Source organism: Pseudophryne corroboree, chromosome 1 (genome assembly GCF_028390025.1).
Source record: "Pseudophryne corroboree isolate aPseCor3 chromosome 1, aPseCor3.hap2, whole genome shotgun sequence".
NCBI lineage: Eukaryota > Metazoa > Chordata > Amphibia > Anura > Myobatrachidae > Pseudophryne > Pseudophryne corroboree.
Window position 1 is genome coordinate 246880308 of NC_086444.1, and position 27152 is coordinate 246907459.

Genomic DNA, 27152 nt, shown 5'->3' on the forward strand with positions numbered 1-27152 from the left:
CAGCTCCCCCTCCCCAGTACATGTAATCCCACACACAGCTTCACTCCCCCCCCCACATTTAATTCCTGACACAGCGCACAACAACCCTCCCTCTTCCGACACCCCCCTCTTTCCTACCTCTCTCTCTCCTTGTGCCAGTACTCCCGTCTCTTGCCCCTGCCATTGAGAGCCACCAAGAGCGTCAGCATGGGTCTCCTGTCCTCTGTGCCTTTACACGGCAGGAGAGACAGACATGTGGAGATGCATCGCCTGAATCCCGCCGCCGCGGCCAGCGACGCTATAGTAGGGAGGGGAACTCGTGGAGGTGGGCTATAAGGTAGTCCTAGTTCTGGCCGCCCCTCCCCATCTATTAATGTGGGTGGCGCAGCGCACAATGAGAGGCGGGGATGGTCTACTCTAGTCAGTCAGGCCGGGTAAAGTGGGCTGGAGGTGGCGGAACTAGTTCCGCCTCCCAATACAACTGACGGAACGCAGTTCCGGCCCACTTTAACCCCTGTACTGCACTGTAACCGTTATTACAGGTTCCTTGCTATTCAAAATCACCTGCTGCTTTAAGTCTTTTACAGCGAAAACAAAAAACTGGAATGACTCCATGCAATGCTGTTGAGACATTCATAGGGCCTAGGTACTGTGGGCACGTGGCCAAATCCGGTAGGAACGACCATGCCCCATCCAAAAAAAATCACTTTCTAATACTATGTTTGGTGCCATACGCTGCAAAGGGGTCTTCCGTTCCTCACAACAGCTGGCCCTGGCCAATGCAACAGGTATATTAATTAGTACCCACTCGCCCCCACCTCGGCATCCTTGCCTTCAGGAATGAGAGCGTTGTTTTCACTTGTTCAACACAACACATCATTTATTTAAAGTGGCATATATAGGAAAATGGAGTAAAAAGTTAGCTGAGAATTTAGTTCGCAACTGTTTAACATTTTTAAATAATTATACTGTTTACACTGGCTTTTCTTAACTCCATTTTCTGTAATGATGTCCAAAGGCTTACCAAATTATGAATGATTCTGGGTGGGCAGAGAAGGAAAATAGCTAAATGCAAATAAATTATATATATATATATATATATATATATATATATATATATATATATATACACAGGTTGAGTATCCCTTAGCCAAAATGCTTGGGACCAGAAGTATTTTGGATATCGGATTTTTCCGTATTTTGGAATAATAGGATACCATAATGAGATATCATGGTGATGGGACCTAAGTCTAAGCACAGAATGCATTTATGTTACATATACACCTTATACACACAGCCTGAAGGTCATTTAATACAATATTTATAATAACTTTGTGTATTAAACAAAGTTTGTGTATATTGAGCCATCAGAAAACAAAGTTTTCACTATCTCACTCAAAAACTTCCGTATTTCGGAATATTCCGTATTTTGGAATATTTGGATATGGGATATTCAACCTGTATATATATATATATATATATATATATATATATGTACACACACACACACAGTATATATATGAATAAGTGAACTAATTTCCAATGTTATAGACGAAACAAAGCCAAATATGCAAATAATTATTAGGATGATACTTGTAGATATGATTTTGGAATTCAAAAGCTTTCACTATATAGGTAAATGACAATTACCATTAATTCAGCAAAAATTAATGTGGGCTTTGAAAAATGCTGCTGTGCTTGCAGCATAATGCAATGTTTTCACTGGATCATGTGTAGGCTTCAGCATGCCATGTGAAGGACTAAGGGGTCTATGTACTAAGTGGGTTATTCAGAGATGGTCACAGATTTTGCTATCGCAGCAAAATCTGCAACCATACTACTCACATGCTGGGGGCCGCCCACCACAGGGCAAGGCTGCCCAGCATGTTTGGTGCCACCCCACGATACGATCGCAATTCAATTGTCATTGCATTTAATAAAGGTTGACCCCTGCCTATGCAGCCTAGCTGCGGAGGCAGGGACACCAGTGCCATGTTTCCTATCGCAGGAAATGCAGGAGACGTTATTGGCCATCCCCGAAAACGGCCATGACCCAGAAGTGTTCCTGCCCTCCCCCCCCCCCCAACACTGCATCACCGCCACCGGACGCCCATCGCCTGTCAATCATGACGCAATCGCAGACGGCAAAACCCGGCCTTCAGAGTTCTGCTCTGAAAAAGGCTCTAAAAGCGTTTAAAAGAGATATATTTTGCCTGGTACATTATCTCCATGAACTGTATCTCTCTCCATGGCTTAGTACATAGACCCCTTAATCTGTATGTATTTTTAAAGACTGAGTTATGAAACCGGAAACAGGATAAAAGTCTAGCTGGAATCTTTATCATCCTCTGACTGATTGATTGATTGATTGATTGACTGACTAAATGAATGATTTGCCAGATGCACTATGTAGCATCCTCAAACTTCAAAACATTATTTAAAATATTGTGATTGAAAATTGAGATGAAGGTCAATCTACTAGAACAGTACATGATGGGTGTTTACCTTTCTTCGCCAAAACGTCGACCAATTAAGACCTTGTATTTGTCTTCAGGGAGGCAAGCTGCCAAAAGGGGTACCGTCCGAAGTACTCTACTCTCCTAAATAAAGCAGAAGAAATTAAAACGCATAATTACATTTTTTATTGACATAAACATTGCAAGTACATACCAGCGTGTGCCCAAACAGAACCTACTTCATTAATACAAAATACTACCATGCTAGATTAAGCTATCAAATGTGTAATTGAAAAACACCTTTTGAAGGAGAATGTTGGCAAACGTTCCTATTAATCCATTGAACTTCATCAACTAAAACAGATTTTAAAGAATCACCTAATTCACGCAACACTTCTTATTAATGTGGTGACACTTCCCTAAACCGAATCAGCCTTTCAGTCTATTATTATCCTTTATTTATATGGCGCCACAAGGGTTGCGCAGCGCCCAATTACACAGTACATATGCACATAATCAAAACAGGAAAACAGTGAGACAACATAGGACAAGTACAGGGTAACTAAGCTAACTACATCTAAGTCATTGACCAAGCACTAATATTAGTCTGTTGGAAATGTTGAAATTGTCCAGCATGTCCAAAAAATCTGATAATTGGTCAGTCGCATCTAGCAGTGTATGGCAGACATTCCCCCTGTTTCTTCATAAGGGAGGAACAGGGAAATGTTTCCTCCACAGGAAAGGAACCCAGATATTGTGTGGCCACACAAAATATCTGCTAGTGTGTTGCACGATATCTGATGGTTCCACATATGTAGATGTCAATTAATGTGACTTTCGAGTAAGCTATTTTTGACATGCAATTTGTGATACATTTATTTCGTCATCATCATTGTTTATTTGTACAGTTAGAAAATATATGTATTCCTGGACAATCAGTTACAGATCATACAAAAAGTCCAGGAGAGATTTATGAAGGAGGTGTGAAAGTGAGACAAATGGTAGCGGGCCCTGTGCACGAGAGCTTACAGTGCAGTCTGTTGTGTAAATACAGTCACATCACTAGCGTGAAAGATGAAGCAAGCTATGACTCAACAAAGGTTGTGTGTTACAGAGATAAATAATATACATAAAGTATTTACATAACAATCCCAAGATTTACAGCGCCCCTATTACTACTGTGGGTAGGTCCGTATACTAAAAACCTAAAATAAAACAGAACAATGAGATATGTTGGGTTACCTTGACACTGTTATACAGTATTTTATCACATGAAACTATCTGTATCAGGAGTGATAAACACCATTTTTAATCTAATTTTGTGCTGCTCTTTCATGCTCTCAGGTGGTTTCAGCACCAAATACAAAGTACATCTTAAGTAAACATGTTGGGGTTGATATACTAGTTAACATTATTTATGTCAGATTGTATGCTGACTATATACCATTCAGTTTAAATTTATGTTTTTAAATTTTATTTGCCAATTATACCAGTGCTTTATTTTAAGGGGTATATTCAATTAGGGTCGGATCCATTCCGACATGCATTTGTCGGAATGGATCAGACAACCCCTATTCAATCTCATCTCAATTCGACTTTTAAAGAGTCGAATTGAGATGAGGGACCCAGAGGAGGAGGGGAAGGGGGGGGGGGGGCGTGGGGAGACCAGCGGGGACAGCCGCGGGCAGACTGAGGAGAGCAACGTTACAGAAGCGCTGCAGAAGGACGTCTCACAGTAGCACGACCTCACGGCAGTATCCACCCGGCTCCAGCAAGCGTGACCTCACTTGCTGGAGTCGGGTGGACGCTGCTGTGAGCGGCGCGGCTGTGAGACATCCTGCTGCAGCGCTGTGCTGTAGCGCTTCTCTCCCCTGTATGCCCGCGGCTGTCCCCCGTCTTCCCCCCTCTCCTCCTCTGGGTCCCAGATCTCAGTCCGACATTTTTTTATGTCGGACTGAGATGGTAGAAAAGGGGGCCAAAACCGTTTTCGACACAAGCACGTGGATCGGCAGCTATTCCGCCGATCCACGTGCTTTTCGACAAGTCGAATTCCTCGACTTGTCGAATATATTGAATAGGTTGGAAGTCCTTCCGAACTAAAAAAAGTCGAAAACTGCAGTCTTTTCGACAGACGGCAGCTTTCTACGTCAATTGAATATACCCCTAAGTCTTTAGAAAGGTGGTTGGTGTTTGTTATGAATATAATATGGTGCTTTTAATAGGACAAGAAGGAAGAAATATAAATATATTTATTATAAGGGAAATATTTTACAAGCTGGTTTAAAGTTCTTTTCTGTCAGAGCTCAAGAAAGGACAAAGGCAATTGTCTGGTTATAGGAGACTAGGGAGGACAATCCCGGGATCGGGATCAGGGGGATCCCAGGATTTAGGCGTAATAACGGCCGGGATTCAATCACGGGATTGGAAGCTCAAATCCCTGGGATTGAGGGATCAGCGTTGAGCGTCCTCAGGATGCTCAGATGCTGCCCGGCTCCCTCCTTTCGGCTCCCCCCGCATGTGAATTCACAAAGAGCCAGCTGTGCGATTAATGCGGGCGGAGAGACGCAGCGAGAGCAGCAGCAAGTCGCCGCAGGCCGAGTGCGTCTGTCCCGCCGCTGCCAGAGCACACTGTGTGTGCGCACGGCATCGGAGCCCAGAGCGGCGTCTGCGAGTCGCGGCAGCGCGGACAGAGCTGGCTATCTGAATCCCTCGGAGCAGGGGCCCAGCTCGCTGCGGCGTGATGGGGTATTGCTAAGGTGCAGGAGGGGCGGGTGATCCCTGTGCCTCCAACCGGGCATCAAGTCACCGATTCCAGGCAGAAGAAGCCTGTGAACCGCCCCCTATGGGTACTCGGCTAAGGGTACCCTCCCAGTAACACTCTTGCACCACTTCCTGGGCACATGCTGGTGTGTGTACTCCTGGCTGTGGCCAGTGACCAGTGAAGGGTAGAGCAGTGTGCACAATACTTGCTGGCAGTAATGGGCCACACCTATACCCACTGCTATCCCAGCATCTGACCGAGTTCCCACACACACAGCATGCTGATTACTACTGGGGGCAAGGCTGGGGTGCCCTGCACTGACTGAGTGCAAGCTCTGCAGACCAGCACTACTCACCACTTGGCTGCATTTCAGGATCCCATAGACAGAGCGGATGTAGTCCATGTCACAGCAGATGCCCCTCCAGCCCCGGTTCTGCCTTACCGGCTCCGTGGTAGGCTGGTACGGGCTGCTGGCCCCGGAGACCATGGAGGCTGTGGACGCTTCTGCCTCAAACCCAACCATGTCCTCGGCGGCTCTCATGCCTGCGGGGGTCCCCGGTGCTCAGATCAGCACGGTTGGGGGGCCACAGTCTGTACGATGCTGCATGGCCCCGGCCACCTCTGCAGAGATGGATGTTTCCCACCCGCCCGTGTTGTATGGTCAGTTATGTGTGCGGCGCGGGCGGGGCGGACACCTAGGGAAAAGCCAATCCCAGATATCCCGGGATTGACCATTTTCCAAAAAATGGCCCGGGATTGGCCTCCCTATATGAGACCAAACAAGACAAGTGTTTGGTGTTAGACATCCGGCAACATATTTCTTAATCCTGGGACAATAGTGTTCACCTTGTGTCTCTATAATCCATATTAAACATTGTGTTTATGTTATTTCTAAGACTCACAATTTACGCAACTGTGTTCCCTTTTAGCATTTATGTATATTTCCTAATTTGACCTTTGTCCCTATTCATGAGTTTTCCAGCCTATATAAACTGGAATCTATCAGTGTTAAAATCAGCCTCATGCCTGGATGAAAACATGGACTGCAGAAAGTGCCAGATCTGAATATAACTCAGCCTCTAGACGCAGAGGGAGGGGCTCCTGAGTTTGCTGATGTGACTGCTGTATTGAACCTCTGCTAAATTTATCAATTATCTTAGCTAAGTACACAATAAGTTAATATTTATATATTCAAGTTATTTGTCGAAGTCCTTTTCTGGAAATCCACCCATCTGGGTCTCCTCAAACGTAACCCACCTGAAACACCATCTAACACATATCAAGTGTATAAAATGTTCTTCAAAATATTTCCTTCTTGATTACTCTTTTATGGATCGCCACTCTTAATTATTTGCCAAATATATATATATATGTAAACACAAAGAAGAATAGTAATTTAAGTGTAGTATTCAAAATTAATCTCTATCTCCCAATTGTGTGGAATAAGTAATTTTCCCATCACCACAGAAAAAAAATCGCAGTAAATTTTGTGCTTACTCTCTAGAACATTATTATTATCCCTTAATTACATGGTGCCACAAGGGATCCGTAGTGCCCAATTACAGAACACATGAACAAGTAAACACAACAAGAAAACAGTGACCTATAGTTCAAGACAATATAGGACAGGGTACAGTATATGTACGGGATCCAGTTAGCATACCAGCGTTTTGCAGACGGAATACTGACGCCGGCATCCATATACTGGTCTGAATGTAGACATGGATTAAAATGCCAGTGCCGGAATCCGTATGGCAGGGCTCCGTAGAGTGAGGCCACGCGGGGAGGTTAGGTTTAGTCTGTGGGAGGAGGTTTAGGCTGGGCTAGGCACCACCAGGGAGGGTTAGGCTTGGGCTGCGGGGGAGGGGGTGGTTAGGGTCAGGCTGTGACAAGGGAGAGTTATTGGAGTAGGGGATAAAAGTTAGCATACTTACCTTCAAGGTGTCTTGATCCTGCACGTCAAGATGCTGCTGTTGGTATTTTGAATGCCGAGAGCCCAATACCATCTCTATAAACATAGATGCACCAGCTGACAACACTGAAATAAGTATCAGGGTGGCATTCATTACGGTGACCGACCACCCTTATCCGAAGGCTTAATTTCATAGGATTAGTCATTATTATCTGCAAAAGAACCATCCTATCCCTCGTGCACCAAATCCATCTGAAAAGAGACGTTACTACGCATATGCACAAACCTGCATAGCTTGCAAGTCCCTCACTGAGCATATGTGCTAATGCCTTGTTACCAACCGGTTACACCCTTTCAGCTGCAAATAGAGAAGCAAATGAGTTGGGCTTGATGCTGCATTGCCCATATTAGTGTGTGCTTGGCTTGGGAGCATGTGAAGCGCAAAAACATGAAGGATACATTCACAGAAGCAACGTGCGGTCAAGATGGCATCAGCCCCATAATCCCTATAATTTTTTCCTTCTGTAGATTGTAGACACAGAAAAGTGTGCTGCACACACATCCTGAACCGGAGAAAAAGAGTAGAATATAACATTACCTCTACATATACTTACCCCAGAGAGTACTCAGCTGAGGACAGCTTAGCTATACAGTAACTGTGATTGTTACAACACGGGTACCATAAACTATCCTGGTCTTGTAAAGAGAGAGTTAAAACTATAAGCCTATTTTTTCTTATATAAAGAGCATCTATTGAGAGAAGCCCTAGATGTAACAGCTGAGCTGAACATAAACATCTTTTCTCCACACTGGCCATACAAGGAGCACATTGGGAAGACGCAGGGTATGAGGTAGAGGAGCGCGAATACGCAGGAGCCTACCACACACAGATTCTGGGAGAGCGGAGAACCCCTGGACCAGTAACAGTGGGGTGATCAGAGAGGCATGTGGGCATGCAGAATGTAAACTTGGGAGTAGTGTGGCATAAAGCAAACTACAGGCACTGGAATGATAAAACCTGCTTAAAAAACAAAACAAGCTGATGGTGTGCCTTGCCAATTTTAGCCTTGTGTTCGGTACTGTGAATTTACAAAGGATGAAAACCCTAGAGAAAGACAAAGTAACAGAGTAATCGGAAAACCATTCATTTGTGTAACAAAACACTTCTATATAAGCCAGCTGTGTTGTTCTATCTTATTTCGTAGAAAATAAAACAAATTCTTTCATGGCTCCCCAGGCAATTCCCACATCTAAGGAAATGCGTCAATGGCTATTTTTTTTATACCACACTGGCATGTACTGTAACAGACAACAATTAAATAAAATTTTGAAATCCAAATTAAAAGGTGTTGAAATAGTACATTTGTACGTAAAGCAATAATCACGTTGCCTGTAATGAACTTTCTAGAGGACACAATTCAAATCAGTGTAAAAACATGTTACCTGAGACTATACCGAAGCGTCAGACAATGTAATCTTTTTAAAACAAGTTATTATAAACTTTTTCTAGGGGACCGCTAACACAAACTGCATACTAAGCAGCTCCTCATTATTTTGTTTTGCACAATCTAAGTAGTATGTAGCAGTATCTAGGCCATTGCCCACCCCTGATCTAGACGTTAAATAATAGAACACTCACACATATTTTATACTGTAATCTAAAAGATAATAAAACCTCCTAGGTAAGCGCCTGTTGCTCACTACTACTTACCTTACCTGTGTACAAACAAAAATACTGACCTCTAGTATTTCAGAAATTCTATATATTTCCAACTATCATTAATTTCCCAGGTGTTTCTAGATTTGTCCCTGAAAATGTCCCTATTTTTCAATATTACCCGACTGCACAATGGGCCTTGATAGGAGAAGGCCATTTTGTGAGATGTAATTGGAGGGACGACAAAAAAGGCAGGGGTGTCACGGGGGTTTGCAGGGCATGTCTCTGCCTACATCTACGATCTCGTACGCAGAAAACATGGTGCCAGCGTCTCCGTTCCTGCGGTCATTCTATGTGATCACAAAGTCACACAGATGGTCTATCTGAGGATCTGCGACCACCGCTCTGAGTGTGAACACAGTTACTGATATTAGCAAGGCCGTCGGTGGGCGTCTCAATATATAGAAACATAGAATTTGACGGTAGATGAGAACCACTTGGCCCATCTAGTCTGCCCCCCCCCTTTTTTTTTACCATATTTTTTATCTCAAATCTTATTTGATCCTCATTTCTTTGTAAGGATATCCTTATGTCTATCCCATGCATGTTTAAATTGCTCTACTGTCTTAGCCTCTACCACCTCTGATGGGAGACTATTCCACTTGTCCACTACCTTTCCTGTGAAGTAATTTTTCCTCAAATTTCCCCTGAACCTCCCCCCTTCCATCTCAGTGCATGTCCTCGTGCTTCTCTTCATTTGGAGAATGTTCCCCTCCTGAACTTTGTAAAACCTCTGATATACAGTATTTGAAAGTTTCTAACATGTCCCCCCTTTCCCTTCTCTCCTCCAAACTATACATGCTGTATTGAGATTTTTTAGTCTTTCTGGGTATGTTTTGTGATGTAGGCCATGCACCATTTTAGTTGCCATTCTTTGTACAGTCTCTAATGTATTAGTATCCTTTTGAAGATATGGACTCCAGAATTGAACACAGTATTCTAGATGAGGCTGTACCAATGACCTATACAGTGGCAATATTACTTCTTTCTTTATGCCGCTGATTCCTCTACCAATGCATCCAAGCATCTGACTAGCCTTCCTCATTGCTTTGTTACATTGCTTACCTGCCTTTAAGTCACCTGAAATAGTGACTCCTAGATCCCTTTCCTCCTCAGTAGTTTCCAGTCTAGTGCCATTAATACTATATTTAGTCTTTGGATTTTTGAGACCCAAGTGCATGATTTTGCATTTTTTGGCATTAAACTGTAATTGCCACACTCTTGTTCATTCCTCTAGTCTACCTAGATCCTCAATCATTTTGTTTTACCCCGCCTGGTGTGTCTACCCTCACAAGGCAGCAGCATCTTTTGGTATATTTTTGCACGGTAAACTGAATATGGAATGGCAGCTGCGATTACATTAGTGTCCGTATTGGATCTGGCCACATAAGCGTTATCTGCACATTAGATAATAAGATTTATTTTCCCTAAGTTCAGATTCTGTAGATTTTACAGGTTAAAACAGTGGTTCCAAAGTCAGTCCTCGAGGCAGTCAGGTTTAAGGATTTCTATGGCTGAGCACAGATGGATGAATCTAAATGAATGTGGTTCTAATTAGGTCTCCAGTGCTCAAGCATGGATATAATGAAAACCTGGACTGTTATGAAGCTTTGAGGGCTAAGTTTAGGGACCACTGGCTTAAAAAGTTCTGGAAAAATAACATTATAAGACTAGCCCCTAGCCCTGCTAAGATATCTTTGAGTGTTATGTTTTGAAATAATTAATGGATAATTAATAGAATACTAAATACAAATTTGCATACTGGTCTTTCCAGTTACCTCAAGTACTCATATTTTGTTAAAGTCAACAGCCTGAGTGCAGTAAATGATGTAGCTTACTGGACAAGAAACACAAATTTGTCCTCATCCATCTAGCCTCAATATGTTACGCAGCGCAAGATGACTTGGGTGAGAGAGCCGGCAGGTCCTGTGGAACTCTGCTAGCATAGTCCTATGATGAAGCAGATGCGAAACGATCGTTAGGAAGGGATCGGACACAACCATTATGTGTCCTTTCCATTAGTTTAGCTTAGCCACTGATCTATTGCCGGTCTGTTAGGGATCAGATACTTGTCTGTATGTGGGAAAAAGCGCTGCTCTAACTGCAGAGTAAACTGTATGTACATCGCTCCGATAACAGCCCTCTGACCACACCGAGTCACGCGGGATCTCTCATACATGAGAGCCGCGGTCAGCGGCTGCCAGCTGATACACGCGGCGCTGGAGAGCCGTACGCTGTAATACAATAGGGCTGCGTCCAGCAGTCAGAAAGTGTGGGGGCTTTACAAATTAAAACACACACATATATATATATGTAAAAAACGTGTGTATATTATAGCGATTGATAGCTGATTGGGAACATAGATGGAAATAAGGATGTACCTCTGCTATCAATGAGCATGAATACATGGCACTATACTGCATAAGGAAAATATAAAAAAAAAATATATATATATACATACTTTGTTCATCATACAAAACGAATACCCCACGGCTTATAGGCAATAAAAGCTGTATGGGAAATACATGAATGTGTCACCAAACCCTATAATACATCTCACACATGTGTAAGTGACTGGTGTAGACATACAAAGTAACAAATGTGAACTCAACCACACCGAATAAGAGCATTGTGAGTCTGATAATAAAAGAACCGCTCTCATGACAATAGGTGTACTGAGAAACCTATTGGAATGTGACACATCTTATAAATACGTCACATATGTGTATAATGGGTGTTGATGCATGGCTGAACAAATAAGGTATATTGTCACATGAAATAAAGTACCCTGAATATTACATGTCTCATATCTAGAGAGCAGCAGTATAAGGATAATCATTCCAAGAATAATGAGTCCCTAACAAACAGTAGCAGACACTTTAAGGATGGGTCACCACTGTAGTATGAATAGTCAGTGATGCGCACACTGCTGATTTGGAATAAAATTAAAACACTGGTGGTATAATGAAATCCTAATAGGAGCCATCCTTGATAGATACAAAGGTATCAGTATCAGACATAAGGCAACCAGCATAGCTACAAATATTGCAACATTGTATAGACACTGGAGACAGTGAGGAAATATAACAGTAACCACAGTGGCTAAGCTTTTTAATTCACTTTAGTATTTTCACAACTTTATTCACATGCACTATATTTCGCCTATGTTTTTAAACATTCTAATAAAAGTTACATTTTAGAATTTGTGGTCATCTATCATGACGGATATTTGACTTTAAGAAAATATTATAGTCCGAGTGTGCCCAATACAAGGAATTTTTTTGTTCTCTTCTGACCTCCTACAGTTATCATATTGCTTGGAGCACCTCCCAACATAAAAGATATATATCTATGTTACTGAACAAAAGGGAAAGGACATGAAATAATATATGAATATAATTTGATTAAAACAAAGTTTGTGCGACCCTTTATCCTTTCTTGTGAACTCTGCTAGCATCAGGCGTCTTTTATGTTGAAAATTCATGGCAATGTGAATAGGATTTACCAGGACACTCCCTATTAATTTCATATGTGACACTTGTAATACCTGTGTGTGACTGAGTCTGTATACAGAGCACAACAGAACTGGAACAGCATGGAAAAGAGCTATGGCCACTGCATTGTAGCACATCGTATAGTGTCCGGTCTTTAGGTCAACCACACTTAGGTCAACAGTCATTAGGTCGACAACTATTGGTCAACATGCTTTAGGTGAACATGGTCACTAGGTTGACACATGAAAACATCGACATGTTTTCCCAAACTGTTTTAATTCTTTAAACTTTCTTACTTTACAAACCCAGTGGACTACGATTGGGGATAGTAACCTTTGCCGAGCGCAGCAAGGCACCTTGCCCAAAGCATGGTAAGCAAAGTAAGCCTTGCGAGGGGACACGATGCACTAACTGGGGTTCCCGGTCACTTTACGAAGAAAACGACACCAAAAAAACAAAAACTCATGTCAACCTTTTTTCATGTCAACCTATTTCATGTGTTGGCCTAGTCACTGTCGACCAATAGTGGTCGACCTAATGACTGTCGACCTAGTTAGGGTCGACCCAATGAACCACACCCACTTCGTATATAGATTCAGAGACACCGTTAGACACAGATATACAAGTGTCACATATAAAATTAATCAGCTGTTTCCTGATGCATCCGACTCATATTTTTTTCCTGCCTGAACCCTCTAACACCTTCTCTTCCTTTGATCCTACAAATGAAGATGAAGTATCTGCACTCTTTTCATCTGCCTACTCTAATACCTCTCCCCTTGACTCTATACCCTCACAAATTAGTAAAGCTCTGTCTACTGTGCTCATCCCAACCTTAACGAAAATCTGTAATCTCTCCCTGTCTATACAAGCATGCAGTGATTACTCCCATTCTGAAAAAACAAAACTCTGACCCGAACTCTCTCTCTAACTACCGTCCCATCTCTCAGCTCCCATGCCCCTCCAAGCTACTGGAGAGACTTGCCTACACTCGCCTCACACACTTTCTTAACTCACACAGCCTACTGGACCCACTTCAGTCAGGATTTCGTGCCCAACACTCCACAGAGACAGCACTGACTAAGGTAGTGAATGATTTGGTCACTGCTAAATCTAAAGGACATTTCTCTCTCCTTATTCTCCTTGATCTCTCTGCTGCTTTTGACACTGTTGACCACTCTCTTCTCATACAAACACTACAATCCCTAGGTATTCAGGACACAGCCCTTTCTTGGTTCTCATCCTACCTATCTAATCGCTCCTTCAGTGTTCGTTTCTCTGATTCCACCTCTACTTCGCTACCTCTCTCAGTTGGAGTACCGCAAGGCTCAGTCCTAGGTCCTCTGCTTTTCTCTATCTATACCACATCTCTTGGCAAACTAATCAACTCTTCTGATTTCAGTACCATCTGTATGCGGATGATACTCAAATCTACCTATCCTCCCCTGATTTGTCACCATCTGTATTGGGCCGTGTCACTGAATGCCTTTCTGCCATTTCATCTTGGATGACATCTCGCCACCTTAAACTTAATATTTCCAAAACAGAATTAATTATATTTCCACCGGCCAATAGTAGTTTCCAACCTGATATCTCTATCACTGTTGAGAACTCTGCAATCACCCCTACCCCACAAGCTCGCTGCCTAGGTGTCATTCTTGACTCTGAACTGTCCTTTGTTACCCACATGCAATCTGTCTCAAGATCATGTTACATACATCTAAGAAACATATCCAAAATACGCTCTTATCTTACACAAGACACAGCAAAAACTCTAATCCATGCTCTCATTATCTCCCGCATTGATTATTGTAATAGTCTCCTGACCGGTCTTCCCAAACATAGGCTCTCACCACTACAATCCATTTTGAATGCAGCTGCGAGGCTAATCTTCCTTGCCAGACGTTCATCGTCTGCAGATCTGCTCTGTCAGTCCCTCCATTGGTTACCGGTATTCTACCGTATTAAATATAAAATACTTTTACTCACATACAAGGCTATTAACCAAACTGCACCAACATACATCTCTTCACTCATCTCAAAATATCTCCCTACCCGACCTCTCCGCTCTGCACAAGATCTACGTCTCTCATCCACACGCATTACTTGTTCACACTCAAAATTACAGGACTTTATCCGGGCTTCACCCACTCTGTGGAATGCCCTCCCACGCACAGTAAGACTCGCCTCTAGTCTCCAAACCTTTAAATGTTCCCTGAAAACTCACCTCTTCAGACAAGCCTATCAAATTCCAGACCCACCCACATAACCTTCAGTGCTTCCCTATCTAATTACATCCTCTGTAGAGTATTCATAACATCACATATCTTGTCTTTCTTTAGTCTCACACCCTCCTGACACTTGGATAACTTTGTGGGGTATCATCATACAACCCATTAAGAACCTAGCAATCTGGTGGACCATTATGCAATAGGTAGCATCTATCCTTGTGTATCTATGCCTATTTCCCTATAGATTGTAAGCTGCGAGCAGGGCATTCCTACCTCTATGTCTGTCTGTTTTTACCCAGTTTTGTTCTATTACTGTTGTCCTAATTGTAAAGCGCAACGGAATATGCTGCGCTATATAAGAAACTGTTAATAAATAATAAATAAAATAAAATATCGCATTGTGACTAAAATGCATTTTTCTGCCCAAATATAAAAACACAGAAAAAACATCCAGCCACTAGCAGAGTATCACAGTACTTGGCATGCTGACTACAGCAATGATGTCTGAGGACACTGTAGCAGGCATCAAATCAGTGGCAGATGACAATAAGCCCTTAGGCATGAAAGATCAACAGAAAATAGGATTTTAATTACCTACCAGTAAATCCTTTTTTTGTAGTCCATAAGGGATATTGGGGAGACTTAGTACAATGGGGTATAGACGGGGTCCAAAGGAGCCGGTGCACTTTAAATTTCTTCACTGGGTGTGCTGCTTCCTCCCGTCTATGTCCCCTCCCATAGGCAGTTATAGGTAAAAAGTGCCCGAAGGAGAAAGAACATACTTGAGAGAAGGACATACTTGATAGATTTACACACCGGCACACCATTAACATAAAACAACCAGCAACGGCCGGAAACAACTAACAGCAACAGCTGAACAGGTAACCATACAAGAGAACCTGCAGAAAAGTCAACGCACTGAGGCAGGCGCCCAATATCCCTTATGGACTACGAGAAAAGGATTTAACGGTAGGTAATTAAAATCCTATTTTCTCTAGCATTCATAAGGGATATTGAGGAAACTTAGTACGATGGGGACATCCCAAAGCTTCCAGAATGGGCGGGAATGTGCGGAGACTGCTGCAGCACGGCCTGCCAAACTTGGTATCCTCTTTGGCCAGGGTATCAAACTTGCAGAATTTTACAAAAGTATTCTTCCCCGAACAGGTAGCAGCTCGGCATAGTTGCAAGGCCGAGACTCCATGGGCAGCCGCCCAGGAAGAGCCCACCAATCTTGTAGAGTGGGCCTTCAGAGACTTAGGAACAGGTAAGGCTGCCGACACATAGGCCTGTTCGATAGTAAGTCTAAGCCAACGAGCAATGGACTGCTTCGAAGCAGGACAACCCTTTTTCTGTGCATCATAGAGCACGAACAAGGAATCCATCTTTCTGATCCGAGCTGTTCGCTTGACATAGATTTTCAAGGCTCGCACAGCATCCAATGCCTCAGGAGGAGCAGAAGTGTCAAAACTTGACAGAACCACAATAGGTTGATTCAGGTGGAATGCAGAGACAACCTTCGGCAGGAACTGCTGCCTAGTCCTGAACTCCACTCTGTCCTCGTAAAAGACCAAGTATGGACTTTTACACGATAAGGCCCCCAATTCTGACACACGTCTAGCAGAAGCCAGGGCCAGGAACATCACCGTTTTCCCAGTGAGGTACTTGTCTTCTACCATCATCAGAGGTTCAAACCAGGAGGACTGTAGAAATTCCAACACTACATTCAAATCCCAGGGTGCTGTGGGCAGCGCAAAAGGAGGTTGAATGTGAAGTACTCCTTGCAAGAAGGTCTGCACTTCTGGCAATACTGCCAATTTCTTCTGGAAGAAAACAGAGGGACGAAATCTGGAACTTAATGGAACACAGGCGTAAACCCTTATCCACACCAGCTTGCAGGAAACGAAGGAAACGTCCCAAGTGGAACTCCGCAGGCGGTTAGGAGCGTTCCTCACACCAAGGAGGTCATTCTGACCTGATCGCACAGTGCCGTTCATCGCGGCGCAGCGATCAGGTCAAAAGTGTGCATGCACCAGCGCCGCAGTGCGCCGGCGCATGCCAGACAGCCGACGCCTGTCATAGCCCAGCTGATTGGCAGGCATAGGCGGTCGCTGGGAGGGAGGTGGTGGCACGGCGGCATTGGGCCGCCGTATTGTGGGCACGGTTCAGCCAATGCAGGCATGGCTGGACCGTGCGGGGGTCGGGCTGCAGCGGCTGCGTGACGTCACATGCAGTCGCTGCGACCATCACACCGAGGAGTAACTCCCGGCCAGCAGGCAGGAGCTGCGCTGGCAGGTAGTTACTTTTCAAGTACAAAAGCATCGCCGCTGTGCAATGTTTTTGTACTTGTGTGGTGGGGCCGGGCCTGACATGCGGGGCGGACTAGCCCTGTGCTGGGCGTTCCCACCGCATGTCAGTGTGGATGATCGTAGCTGAGCTAAATTTAGCACAGCTACGATCAGGTCTGAATCACCCCCCAAGAGACATATCTCCTCCAGATATGATGATGGTGTTCTGACGTTACAGGTTTCCTGGCCTGAACCAAGGTAGCAATGACTCTCTTGGAAAGGCCCTTGTGAGCTAGGATGTTCCGCTCAACCTCCATGCCGTCAAACGAAGTCGCCGTAAGTCCGAGTAGACGAATGGTCCTTGTTGAAGTAGATCTCTTCTTAGTGGTAGAGGCCAAGGGTCTTCGAAGGACATGTCCAGAAGATCAACGTACCACGCCCTCAGAGGCCAATTCGGGGCAATCAGAATTGCCTGGACTCCTTGATTACTGATTCGTTTGAGCACCCTTGGGAGCAACGGAATCGGAGGAAACAGGTAGACCAGCCGGTAAGGCTAAGGCGACGTCAGTGCGTCTATAGCCCTCGCCTGAGTCCATGAGCAATACCAGTGAAGCTTCTTGTTAAGTCGAGAAGACATCATGTCTATTTTTGGGCAGCCCCACCGGTCGATGATCTGCTGAAACACCTGATGGTGGAGCCCCCAATCTCCCGGGTGGAGATCATGATGACTCAGGTAGTCCGCTTTACAGTTGTCCACTCACGGAAGATTGCTGACGTTAGTCCTCATTCAGAGTTGATCGCTAGCTGCCGTTGTTCGCTGTGTAGCAATCATTTAAAAAAACTGCAAAACTATGCATGCATATGAGCTGCAATGCGCACGCACGTGGTACGGGTACAAAGAGCATCCTTGTTTTGCACTGCTTCTAGCGATGATTCCATTCGCACAGCCGAACGCAAGGAGATTGACAGGACGAAGGCGTTTATGGGTGTCAACTGACTGTTTTCTGGGAGTGTTTGGAAAAACGCAGGCGTGTCCAGGTGTTTGCAGGGTGGGTATCTGACGTCAATTCCGGGGCCTTCATCGCAGCAATCATCGCACAGAATAAGTAACTACAGGGCTGGTCTTCTTTTGCACAAAAAGTTTTTGTACCGCTCGGCTGGACAGGCATTCGCACTCTTGCAAAGTGAAAATACACTCCCCTGTGGGCGGCAACTATGCATTTGCACGGCTGTTAAAAGTAGCTAGCGAGCGATCAACTCGGAATGAGGGCCATTGCTCTTGCATTTCTTTCCGCCCAGAGAAGTATCCTTGACACCTCTCACATGCAGGCTCTGCTTTTTGTCCCTCCTTGCCAATTGATGTACACCATTGCTGTGGCTTTGTCCGACTGTACTTGGATCGCGTGATCCTTGAGTAGATCGCCCGAAGTTCCAGAATGTTGCTCGGAAGTAGGGCCTCGTCGGCTGACCACCTGCCCTGGAACTGAGCCCCCTGGGTGACAGCTCCCCATCCTCTCAGACTCGCATCCATCGTGAGGAGGATCCAATCCTGAATCCCGAAACTCCAGCCTTCCAGGATATTGGAGGACTGCAGCCACCACAGGAGGGAAATCCTGGCCTGAGGTGACAGCCGTATCATCGGGTGCATCTGTATACTTGTTCAGGAGATCCAATTAAAATGTTGTGGCATGGAACCTCCCATATTGGATCGCCTCGTATGAGGCAACCATCTTCCCCAACAATCTTATGCAAAGATGGATAGATACTTGAGCAGGTCGGAGTACCATGAGGACCATCTCCTGAAGTTTTCTCGCCTTGTCCTCCGGGAGGAACACCTTCTGGGCCACAATATCCAGTAACATCCCCAGGAACAGGAGCCGCTGAGTTGGCTCCAGGTGGGACTTCTGTAAATTGAGAATCCACCCATGGTGTGACAGAAGTTGGATAGTGCGGTCGATATGGAGCAATAAAAGCTCCCTGGATCTTGCTTTTATCAGGAGATCATCAAGGTAAGGGACAACATTGACCCCCTGGACCCGGAGCTGGAACATCATGTCCGCCATTACCTTTGTGAATACCCTCGGAGCTGTGGACAGGCCGTAGGGTAGTGCCTGGAGCTGGTAGTGATTGTCCAGTAGGGTAGACCTCAGATAAGCCTGATGAGGTGGCCAAACCATGAATTCCTGTTCTTCCAGGCCCGCAATCACTGCTCTTAAGGATTCCATCTTGAACTTGAAAACCCTGAGATAAGGGTTCAAGAACTTTAGATTCAAATGGGCCTAACCGAACAGTCTGGCTTCAGTACCACAAACAGATTGGAGTAATAACCCTTTCCCAGTTGTTATATTGGTACTGGAACAATGACTTGAGACTGGAACAACTTTTGGATGGCCTGTTGCAACGCAACGTGTTTATCCTCCAAAGCTGGCAAGCTTGATTTGAAAAATCGTTGGGGAGGAGCACCGTCGAACTCCAGCTTGTAGCACTGAGAAATGAGGTCCCTTATCCAGGTATGCTGGCAGGAGCTTTCCCAGATGCGGCTGAAGTGATGCAGTCGAGCTCCCATCTCGAGATCCCCTCGGGGTGGGTGGGCACTGTCATGCTGAGGACTTAGTGGAAGCAGAACTGGTACTCTGTTCCTGAGAACCGGTGTTCGCAGGTCTTTTTGTCTTACCTCTGGTGCCTCTAGCCGCATTGGAGGCACCTCTGGCCCTAGATCGAAATCTGTTAGACCGAAAGGACTGAACAGACGGCCCCGGGTAGGAACGCCTAGCCGACGGGGCCCCAGGGGGGAGAAACGTGGATTTCCCAGCAAGTACTTTAGAAATCCACGTATCCAACTCAACCCCAAATAGCCATTCCCAAGAAAAGGGGAGAGATTCCATAATGCACTTGGACTCTGCGTCCGCTATCCATAGACGCAACCACAAGGCCCTGCGCGCCGATACTGCCATGGCAGAGGTACTAGCATTAATATTGACCATCTCCTTGAGCGAGTCACACAGGACGCATGCAGTGTCCTGAATGTGCTACAGGAGAATCACTGTAGTTACCAGAGGCATATCCCCAGAGAGGCCCTCCTGAATTTGAGAAGCCCACATGTGAATGGCATGGGTCGTCCAGCAATCCGCAATGACCGGCCTTTGCGATATACCTGCTTCTGTGTAGATAGACTTTCGTGTAGTCTCTATTTTTCTGTTCCCAGTGTCCTTTATGGTAAAGGAGCCCGGGCAAGCAGCACCGTTTTTTTTGACAGTTGAGAGACTGATACATCAACCCCTGGGGGATCTTCACAGAATTTCCTACCTTCAGGTGCAAATGTGAAAGTGTGCAAAAATCTTTTTGACACTTGGGCCAATATTTACTAAGATTTCGAGTTTGTCAGATTTGTGTTTTTTTTTCTAAGTCCCAATCCGGGAATTCACTATGCACCAATCTCGGCAGTGTTTGGACTATTCGTAATGGTTTGATTTGCAAAGTTCCGAAATACGAATGAATAGACCATCGGTCAAACGCGGCTGTTATTTCATACAATACGGGCATTCACTATTCATTCGTATTTGGGTGTTAGTTTCTGAGTGCTCAAGTGCGGGTCTGTTTTTTTTCGATTCGTTAAAAAAAGCAGCAAAAAAATAGACCTGCTTTTTCCAGTCGAGTTTGGATAACCATGGCCCTCATTCCGAGTTGTTCGCTCGGTATTTTTCATCGCATCGCAGTGAGAATTCTCTTAGTGCGCATGCGTAATGTTCGCACTGCGCATGCGTCAAGTAACTTTACTAAGAAGAAAGTAATTTTACTCACGGCTTTTTCGTCGCTCCGGAGAACGCATTGTGATTGACAGGAAATGGGTGTTACTGGGCGGATGTACGGCGTTTTAGGGGCGTGTGGCAGGAAACGCTACCGTTTCCGGAAAAAACGCAGGCGTGTCTGGAGAAACGGTGGGAGTGCTTGGGCGAACGCTGGGTGTGTTTATGACGTCAGCCGGGACCGAAAAGCACTGAATTGATCGCACAGGCAGAGTAAGTCTGGAGTTACTCAGAAACTGCTAACTCGGTTTTGATCGCAATATTGCGAATACATCGGTCGCACATTTAAGATGTTTAGATTCACTCCCAGTAGGCGGCGGCTTAGCGTGTGTAACTCTGCTACATTCGCCTTGCGAGCGAACAACTCGGAATGAGGGCCCATGCACGGATCAGTGAGATCTGTGCATGGTTATCTATGGGAAAGGGTCTGTTTAGTGTAAAAACTGGAAAAAAAATTGCGTGGGATCCCCCCTCCTAAGCATAACCAGCCTCGGGCTCTTTGAGCCGGTCCTGGTTGAAAAAATTTGGGGGGAAAAATGACAGGGGTTCCCCCATATTTAATCAACCAGCACCGGGCTCTGCGCCTGGTCCTGGTTCCAAAAATACGGGGGACAAAAAGCATAGGGGTCCCCCATATTTTTTAAACCAGCACCGGGCTCCACTAGCCAGGTACATAATGCCACAGCCGGGGGACACTTTTATACTGGTCCCTGCGGCCCTGGCATTACATACCCAACTAGTCACCACTGGCCGGGGTACCCTGGAGGAGTGGGAACCCCTTAAATCAAGGGGGCCCCCCCTCCAGCCACCCAAGGGCCAGGGGTGAAGCCCGAGGCTGTCCCCCCCATCCAAGGGCGGCGGATGGGGGGCTGATAGCCTTTTGTAAAAATGTGAATATTGTTTTTAGTAGCAGTACTACAAGTCCCAGCAAGTCTCCCCCGCAAGCTGGTACTTGGAGAACCACAAATACCAGCATGCGGTGGAAAACCGGGCCCGCTGGTACCTGTAGTACTACTACTAAAAAAATACCCCCCCCCCCCCAAAAAAAAGGACACACACACACCGTGAAAGTATAATGTTATTACATACATGCACACCTCCAAACATACATACTTACCTATGTTCACACGAGGCTGTCCTCTTGTACCTGTAGAATCCTTGGGGTACCTGTGAAAAAAATTATACTCACATAATCCAGTGTAGAATCAGACCTTTGTATAATCCACGTACTTGGCAAAATAATAAAACGGAAACCCGACCACGCACTGAAAGGGGCCCCATGTTTACACATGGGACCCCTTTCCCCGACTGCCAGGACCCCCCCTGACTCCTGTCAAAGAGGGTCCCTTCAGCCAATCAGGGAGCGCCACGTCGTGGCACTCTCCTGATTGGCTGTGTGCTCCTGTAGTGTCTGTCAGGCTGCACACGGCAGAGATACAATGTAGCGCCTATGCACTCCATTGTAGCCAATGGTGGGAACTTTGCGGTCAGCGGTTGACCGAAAGTAACCTCACCGCTGACCGCAAAGTTCCCACCATTGGCTACAATGGAGCGCATAGGCGCTACATTGCATCTCTGCCGTGTGCAGCCTGACAGACACTACAGGAGCACACAGCCAATCAGGAGAGTGCCACGACGTGGCGCTCCCTGATTGGCTGAAGGGACCCTCTTTGACAGGAGTCAGGGGGGGTCCTGGCAGTCGGGGAAAGGGGTCCCATGTGTAAACATGGGGCCCCTTTCAGTGCGTGGTCGGGTTTCCTTTTTATTATTTTGCCAAGTACGTGGATTATACAAAGGTCTGATTCTATACTGGATTATGTGAGTATAATTTTTTTCACAGGTACCCCAAGGATTCTACAGGTACAAGAGGACAGAGCCTCGTGTGAACATAGGTAAGTATGTATGTTTGGAGGTGTGCATGTATGTAATAAAATTATACTTTCACGGTGTGTGTGTCATGTTTTTTTTGGGCGGTATTTTTTTAGTAGTAGTACTACAGGTACCAGCGGGCCCGGTTTTCCACCGCATGCTGGTACTTGTGGTTCTCCAAGTACCAGCTTGCGGGGGAGGCTTGCTGTACTGCTACTAAAAACAATATTCACATTTTTACAAAAGGCTATCAAGCCCCCCATCCACTGCCCTTGGATGGGGGGGGACAGCCTCGGGCTTCACCCCTGGCCCTTGGGTGGCTGGAGGGGGGGGGGGGGCTTGATTTAAGGGCTTCCCACTTCTCCAGGGTACCCCAGCCAGGGGTGACTAGTTGGGTATGTAATGCCAGGGCCACAGGGACCAATATAAAAGTGTCCCCCGGCTGTGGCATTATGTACCTGGCTAGTGAAGCCCGGTGCTGGTTTAAAAAATACGGGGGACCCCTACGCTTTTTGTCCCCCGTATTTTTGGAACCAGGACCAAGCGCAGAGCCCGGTGCTGGTTGATTAAATATGGGGGAACCCCTGTCATTTTTTCCCCCAACTTTTTTCAACCAGGACCGGCTCAAAGAGCCCGAGGCTGGTTGTGCTTACGAGGGGGGAACCCACGCAATTTTTTTCAGATTTTTTAAGACTTTAAACAACTTTTTAAGGTACACAATGAAGCCCTGCACGGATCTCACAGATCCGTCCGGGATTTCTTGTGTTTTGTCAGGCAGTGTTTTACTCATCACTCCCGTAAAACACTGCCTGATATTACGAATCACATCGACATCGGAAAAAACGAATGTGCAAAACTCGGCAGCTTAGTGAATGATCGTATCAGGATTCAAAAAGTTGCAGTAAAATGCACCCGATACCATTCGAGTTCAAACACCCTTCAAAACGGCCAAAACACGAATCTTTGTAAATATACCCCTTGGTATTTTTTGTCTGGATTTTTCCAGGCTAACTTAAACAGGTCATCTAACTCTGCAGAATCAGGAAAAGTGACATTAGGCATGTTCTGTGTAAAGAAAAACGACTGCTGTGACCGCCCTCTAGAGGGAGTTTTAACACGTCCCGTATAGCCAGAATAAGGGGTTCAATACCCTGAGCAGAAGTGGCATCCCCACTAACGGGATCCAAGTCCTCCCCATCCGAATCAGAGAGTAGAATAGGTAAACCACACTTTTGTGGTCCTGAGTGGGAGAGGGGGGGCTGTGTAACATCTGCCCTGGCAGCTAAGTCTGCAACAGCCTGTTGTAGTAGCTGAGTTTTTTGAACACTAGCAGTGAGTTGTGATGACATATCAGAATATCAGACGTCATATTTTGAAGGGCCCCTAACCAGGAAGGCTCTTGGCCCTCTGACCCAGCCCCCTCACTGAGTTGTTAAGAAGGCTGTATTGTTCACACGAAACAGAATAAGATGATAAGGGAGAGAATCTGGTGTGGCATACAATGCATAGTTTGTATGTTCACAGTAAAGCACAATGACATACACACAGACAGTAATACTGATCAAGCCTGCTCTTACTGTATGTGAGAGGGAGATATATATATAGAGAGAGGAGACCAGCACACCCCAGCTACACAGCCCCAGTGAGGCTGTCAGCTTATTATATCACTGTGAAAACCTATGATTTCTGTCCTGCATAGGACACAGATTGTGGACAATAGCGGCTCTCCCCCTTTGCTACACCCTGTAACAGTTTTCCAGCGTGTTTTGAGTGTCAGGAGCAGATGTGTGAGCCTGCTGTAGTAAGCAGAGGAAGGCGCCAAAATGCAGCTGGTCCCGCTCTGTGGTAGCTCCAACCCCCCAAAGGCACCCAAGCTACAGAGTTTTTTGTCTCCTAAAGTGCTTAAAAACATCACACAAGTGCTAGTTTAAGCCACCGCTAGCCAGTGTACACACCGGGCTATAGCGGGTCCCCCCCAGGAGGGTCCCGTATGCCTCCCCTGCGTGTCAGCCGCACCTTGATCCGGGGGACCCCCCTAGCGGGGCCCCCGGTTTGTACTCACCACTGTAGTCACTTTCAGGATAGTGTTAGGGGTGTGCGGCGTGCTGCGATTGCGACAGCTGAGGCGCAGTGCCAAGCTGAACATACAACCTCTGAGGACTGTGGTCCTGCAGCGGGGAAGCGGCTCTTACACCTTGCAAGGCAGGTGACCGTCTTCACCCCCCCTACTCCAACTCCCACGGTGCAGGTATGCTGTTGCACAAACAGCATACCGAAAATATCAAAGATTTAAAATAAACTGAAGAAAACTCCCTGGAGCTGCAGAGATGTGCATCCTCTCCTGAGGGCACTTTTTTCTAAACTGCCTGTGGCAGGGGGCATAGAGGGTGGGAGCCAGCACACCCAGTGAAGAAATTTAAAGTGCACCGGCTCCTTTGGACCCCGTCTATACCCCATCGTTCTAAGTCTCTCCAATATCCCTTATGGATGATAGAGAAAACAAGATTTATGGTAAGAACTTACCATTGTTAAATCTCTTTCTGCAAAGTACACTGGGCTCCACAGGGAATTAAATTGGGGTGTAGAGTAGGCTCTTGATCCGAGGCACCAACAGGCTAAAAACTTTGACTGTTCCCAGAATGCATAGCGCCGCCTACTCTAAAACCCCGTCTCCGTGCACAGGAGCTCAGTTTTTGTTAACCAGTCCAATGCAGTAGCAGGTAAAAGAGATGACAACCGTTAGTAGCCACATACACCACATTCTCACGACAGAAGAAAGTGTCAGCGGCTGATGCCATACCAACCCAAAGTGTGGAGCCCAGTGTACCTCGCAGAAAGAGATTTAACAACGGTAAGTTCTTACCATAAATCTCGTTTTCTGCTGCGGGATACACTGGGCTCCACAGGGAATGACATTGGGGATGTCCTAAAGCAGATCCTCATGGGAGGGGACGCACTGTAGTGGGCACAAGAACCCAGCGTCCAAAGGAAGATCCTGGGAGGCGGAAGTATCGAAGGCATGGAACCTTATGAACATGTTCACTGAGGACCACGTAGCCGCCTTGCACAATTGTTTAATAGTCACACCACGGCGGGCCGCCCAAGAAGGTCCAACTGCCCGAGGAGAATGGGCCCTGATAGTAGCATGAGCTGGACGACCAGCCTGTACATAAGCATGTGCAATCACCATTCTAATCCATCTGGCCAGGGTCTGCTTGTGAGCAGGACAGCCACGTTTGTGAAAACCAAACAGTACAAAGAGAGAATCAGACTTCCGAAGGGATACAGTTCTCTTCACACAGATACGGAGAGCCCATACCACATCCAAAGACCGCTCTTTGGAAGACAAGTCAGGAGATGCAAAGGCTGGAACCACGATCTCCTGATTAAGGTGGAAAGAAGACACCACCTTAGGCAAGTACCCGGGACGTGTCCTAAGAACCACCCGGCCACGGTGAAAAATCAGATATGGGGACCTAAAAGACAAGGCACCCAGATCCGACACCCGTCTAGCAGAGGCAATAGCCAGCAGAAACAACACCTTAAGAAAAAGCCACTTAAGGTTTGCAGATTCAAGAAGCTCAAACTGAGACCCTTGTAATGCATCCAGAACCACCGACAAGTCCCAAGGAGCCACAGGAGGGACAAAAGGAGGTTGAATCCGCAATACACCCTGAGTGAACGTATGAACATCAGTAAAGTCGCAATTTTTCTCTGAAACCAAACCGACAAGGCAGAAATATGAACCTTGATGGAGGCCAGACGAAGGCCCAAGTCCAGGCCTTGTTGTAGAAAGGCCAAAAGTTTGGCCGTACTAAACTTGTTAGCGTCATGATTATTAGTGGCGCACCAAGCAAAGTAAGAATTCCAGACCCAATGATAAATCCGAGCAGAAGCCAGTTTCCGGGCCTTCAACATGGTTTAAATGACCGCCTCAGAAAATCCTTTGGCCCTCAGGACGGAAGCTTCAAGAGCCACGCCGTTAAAGCCAACCGGGCTAAATCCTGATACACACGGGGGCCCTGAACGAGGAGATCCGGGCACTGTGGAAGTAGAAGGGGACGCTCTATCGAGAGACCTTGAAGGTCTGAGAACCAATGCCATCTGGGCCACGCGGGAGCGATCAGAAGTAGGATTCCTCCTTGCTTGAACGTCCTTATTACTCTGGGCAGGAGTGACACCGGAGGGAACACGTATGGCAGCTGAAAGTTCCATGGAATTGCCAGTGCGTCCACGAATGCTGCTTGAGGATCCCTTGTCCTTGCTCCGAAGACCGGAACCTTGTGATTGTGTCGAGATGCCATCAGGTCCACATCTGGAAGGCCCCAATTGTAAATGAGCAGTTGAAACACTTCTGGATGGAGGCTCCACTCTCCAGTGTGTAAGTCCTGACGACTGAGAAAGTCCACTTCCCAATTTAGGACACTCGGAATGAATACTATCGATATGGCTGGCAGATGGCGTTCCGCCCACTGAAGAATCCTTAATATTTCCATCATTGCCATGCGGCTTCGAGTGCCGCCTTGATGATTGATGTACGCCACCGTGGTGGCGTTGTCCGACTGTACTTCAACAGGCCCGTTCTATATTAAATTTTGGGCCAAGTTCAGTGAGATGAACACTGCCCGCAGTTCCAGAA

At 46.0% G+C, this 27152-nt stretch overlaps 1 protein-coding gene across 2 annotated transcripts in view; it reads right to left on the reverse strand.

The window, feature by feature from the left end:
• The window catches only part of DTWD2 (DTW domain containing 2), a 686623-nt gene that overhangs the window by 321541 nt on the left and 337930 nt on the right, over window positions 1-27152 (reverse strand). For both annotated transcript variants that reach the window (XM_063964177.1, XM_063964178.1), the window contains exon 4: window positions 2485-2579. In XM_063964177.1, coding sequence (XP_063820247.1) covers window positions 2485-2579 — 95 coding nt within the window. The remainder of the gene's footprint in view (window positions 1-2484; window positions 2580-27152) is intronic.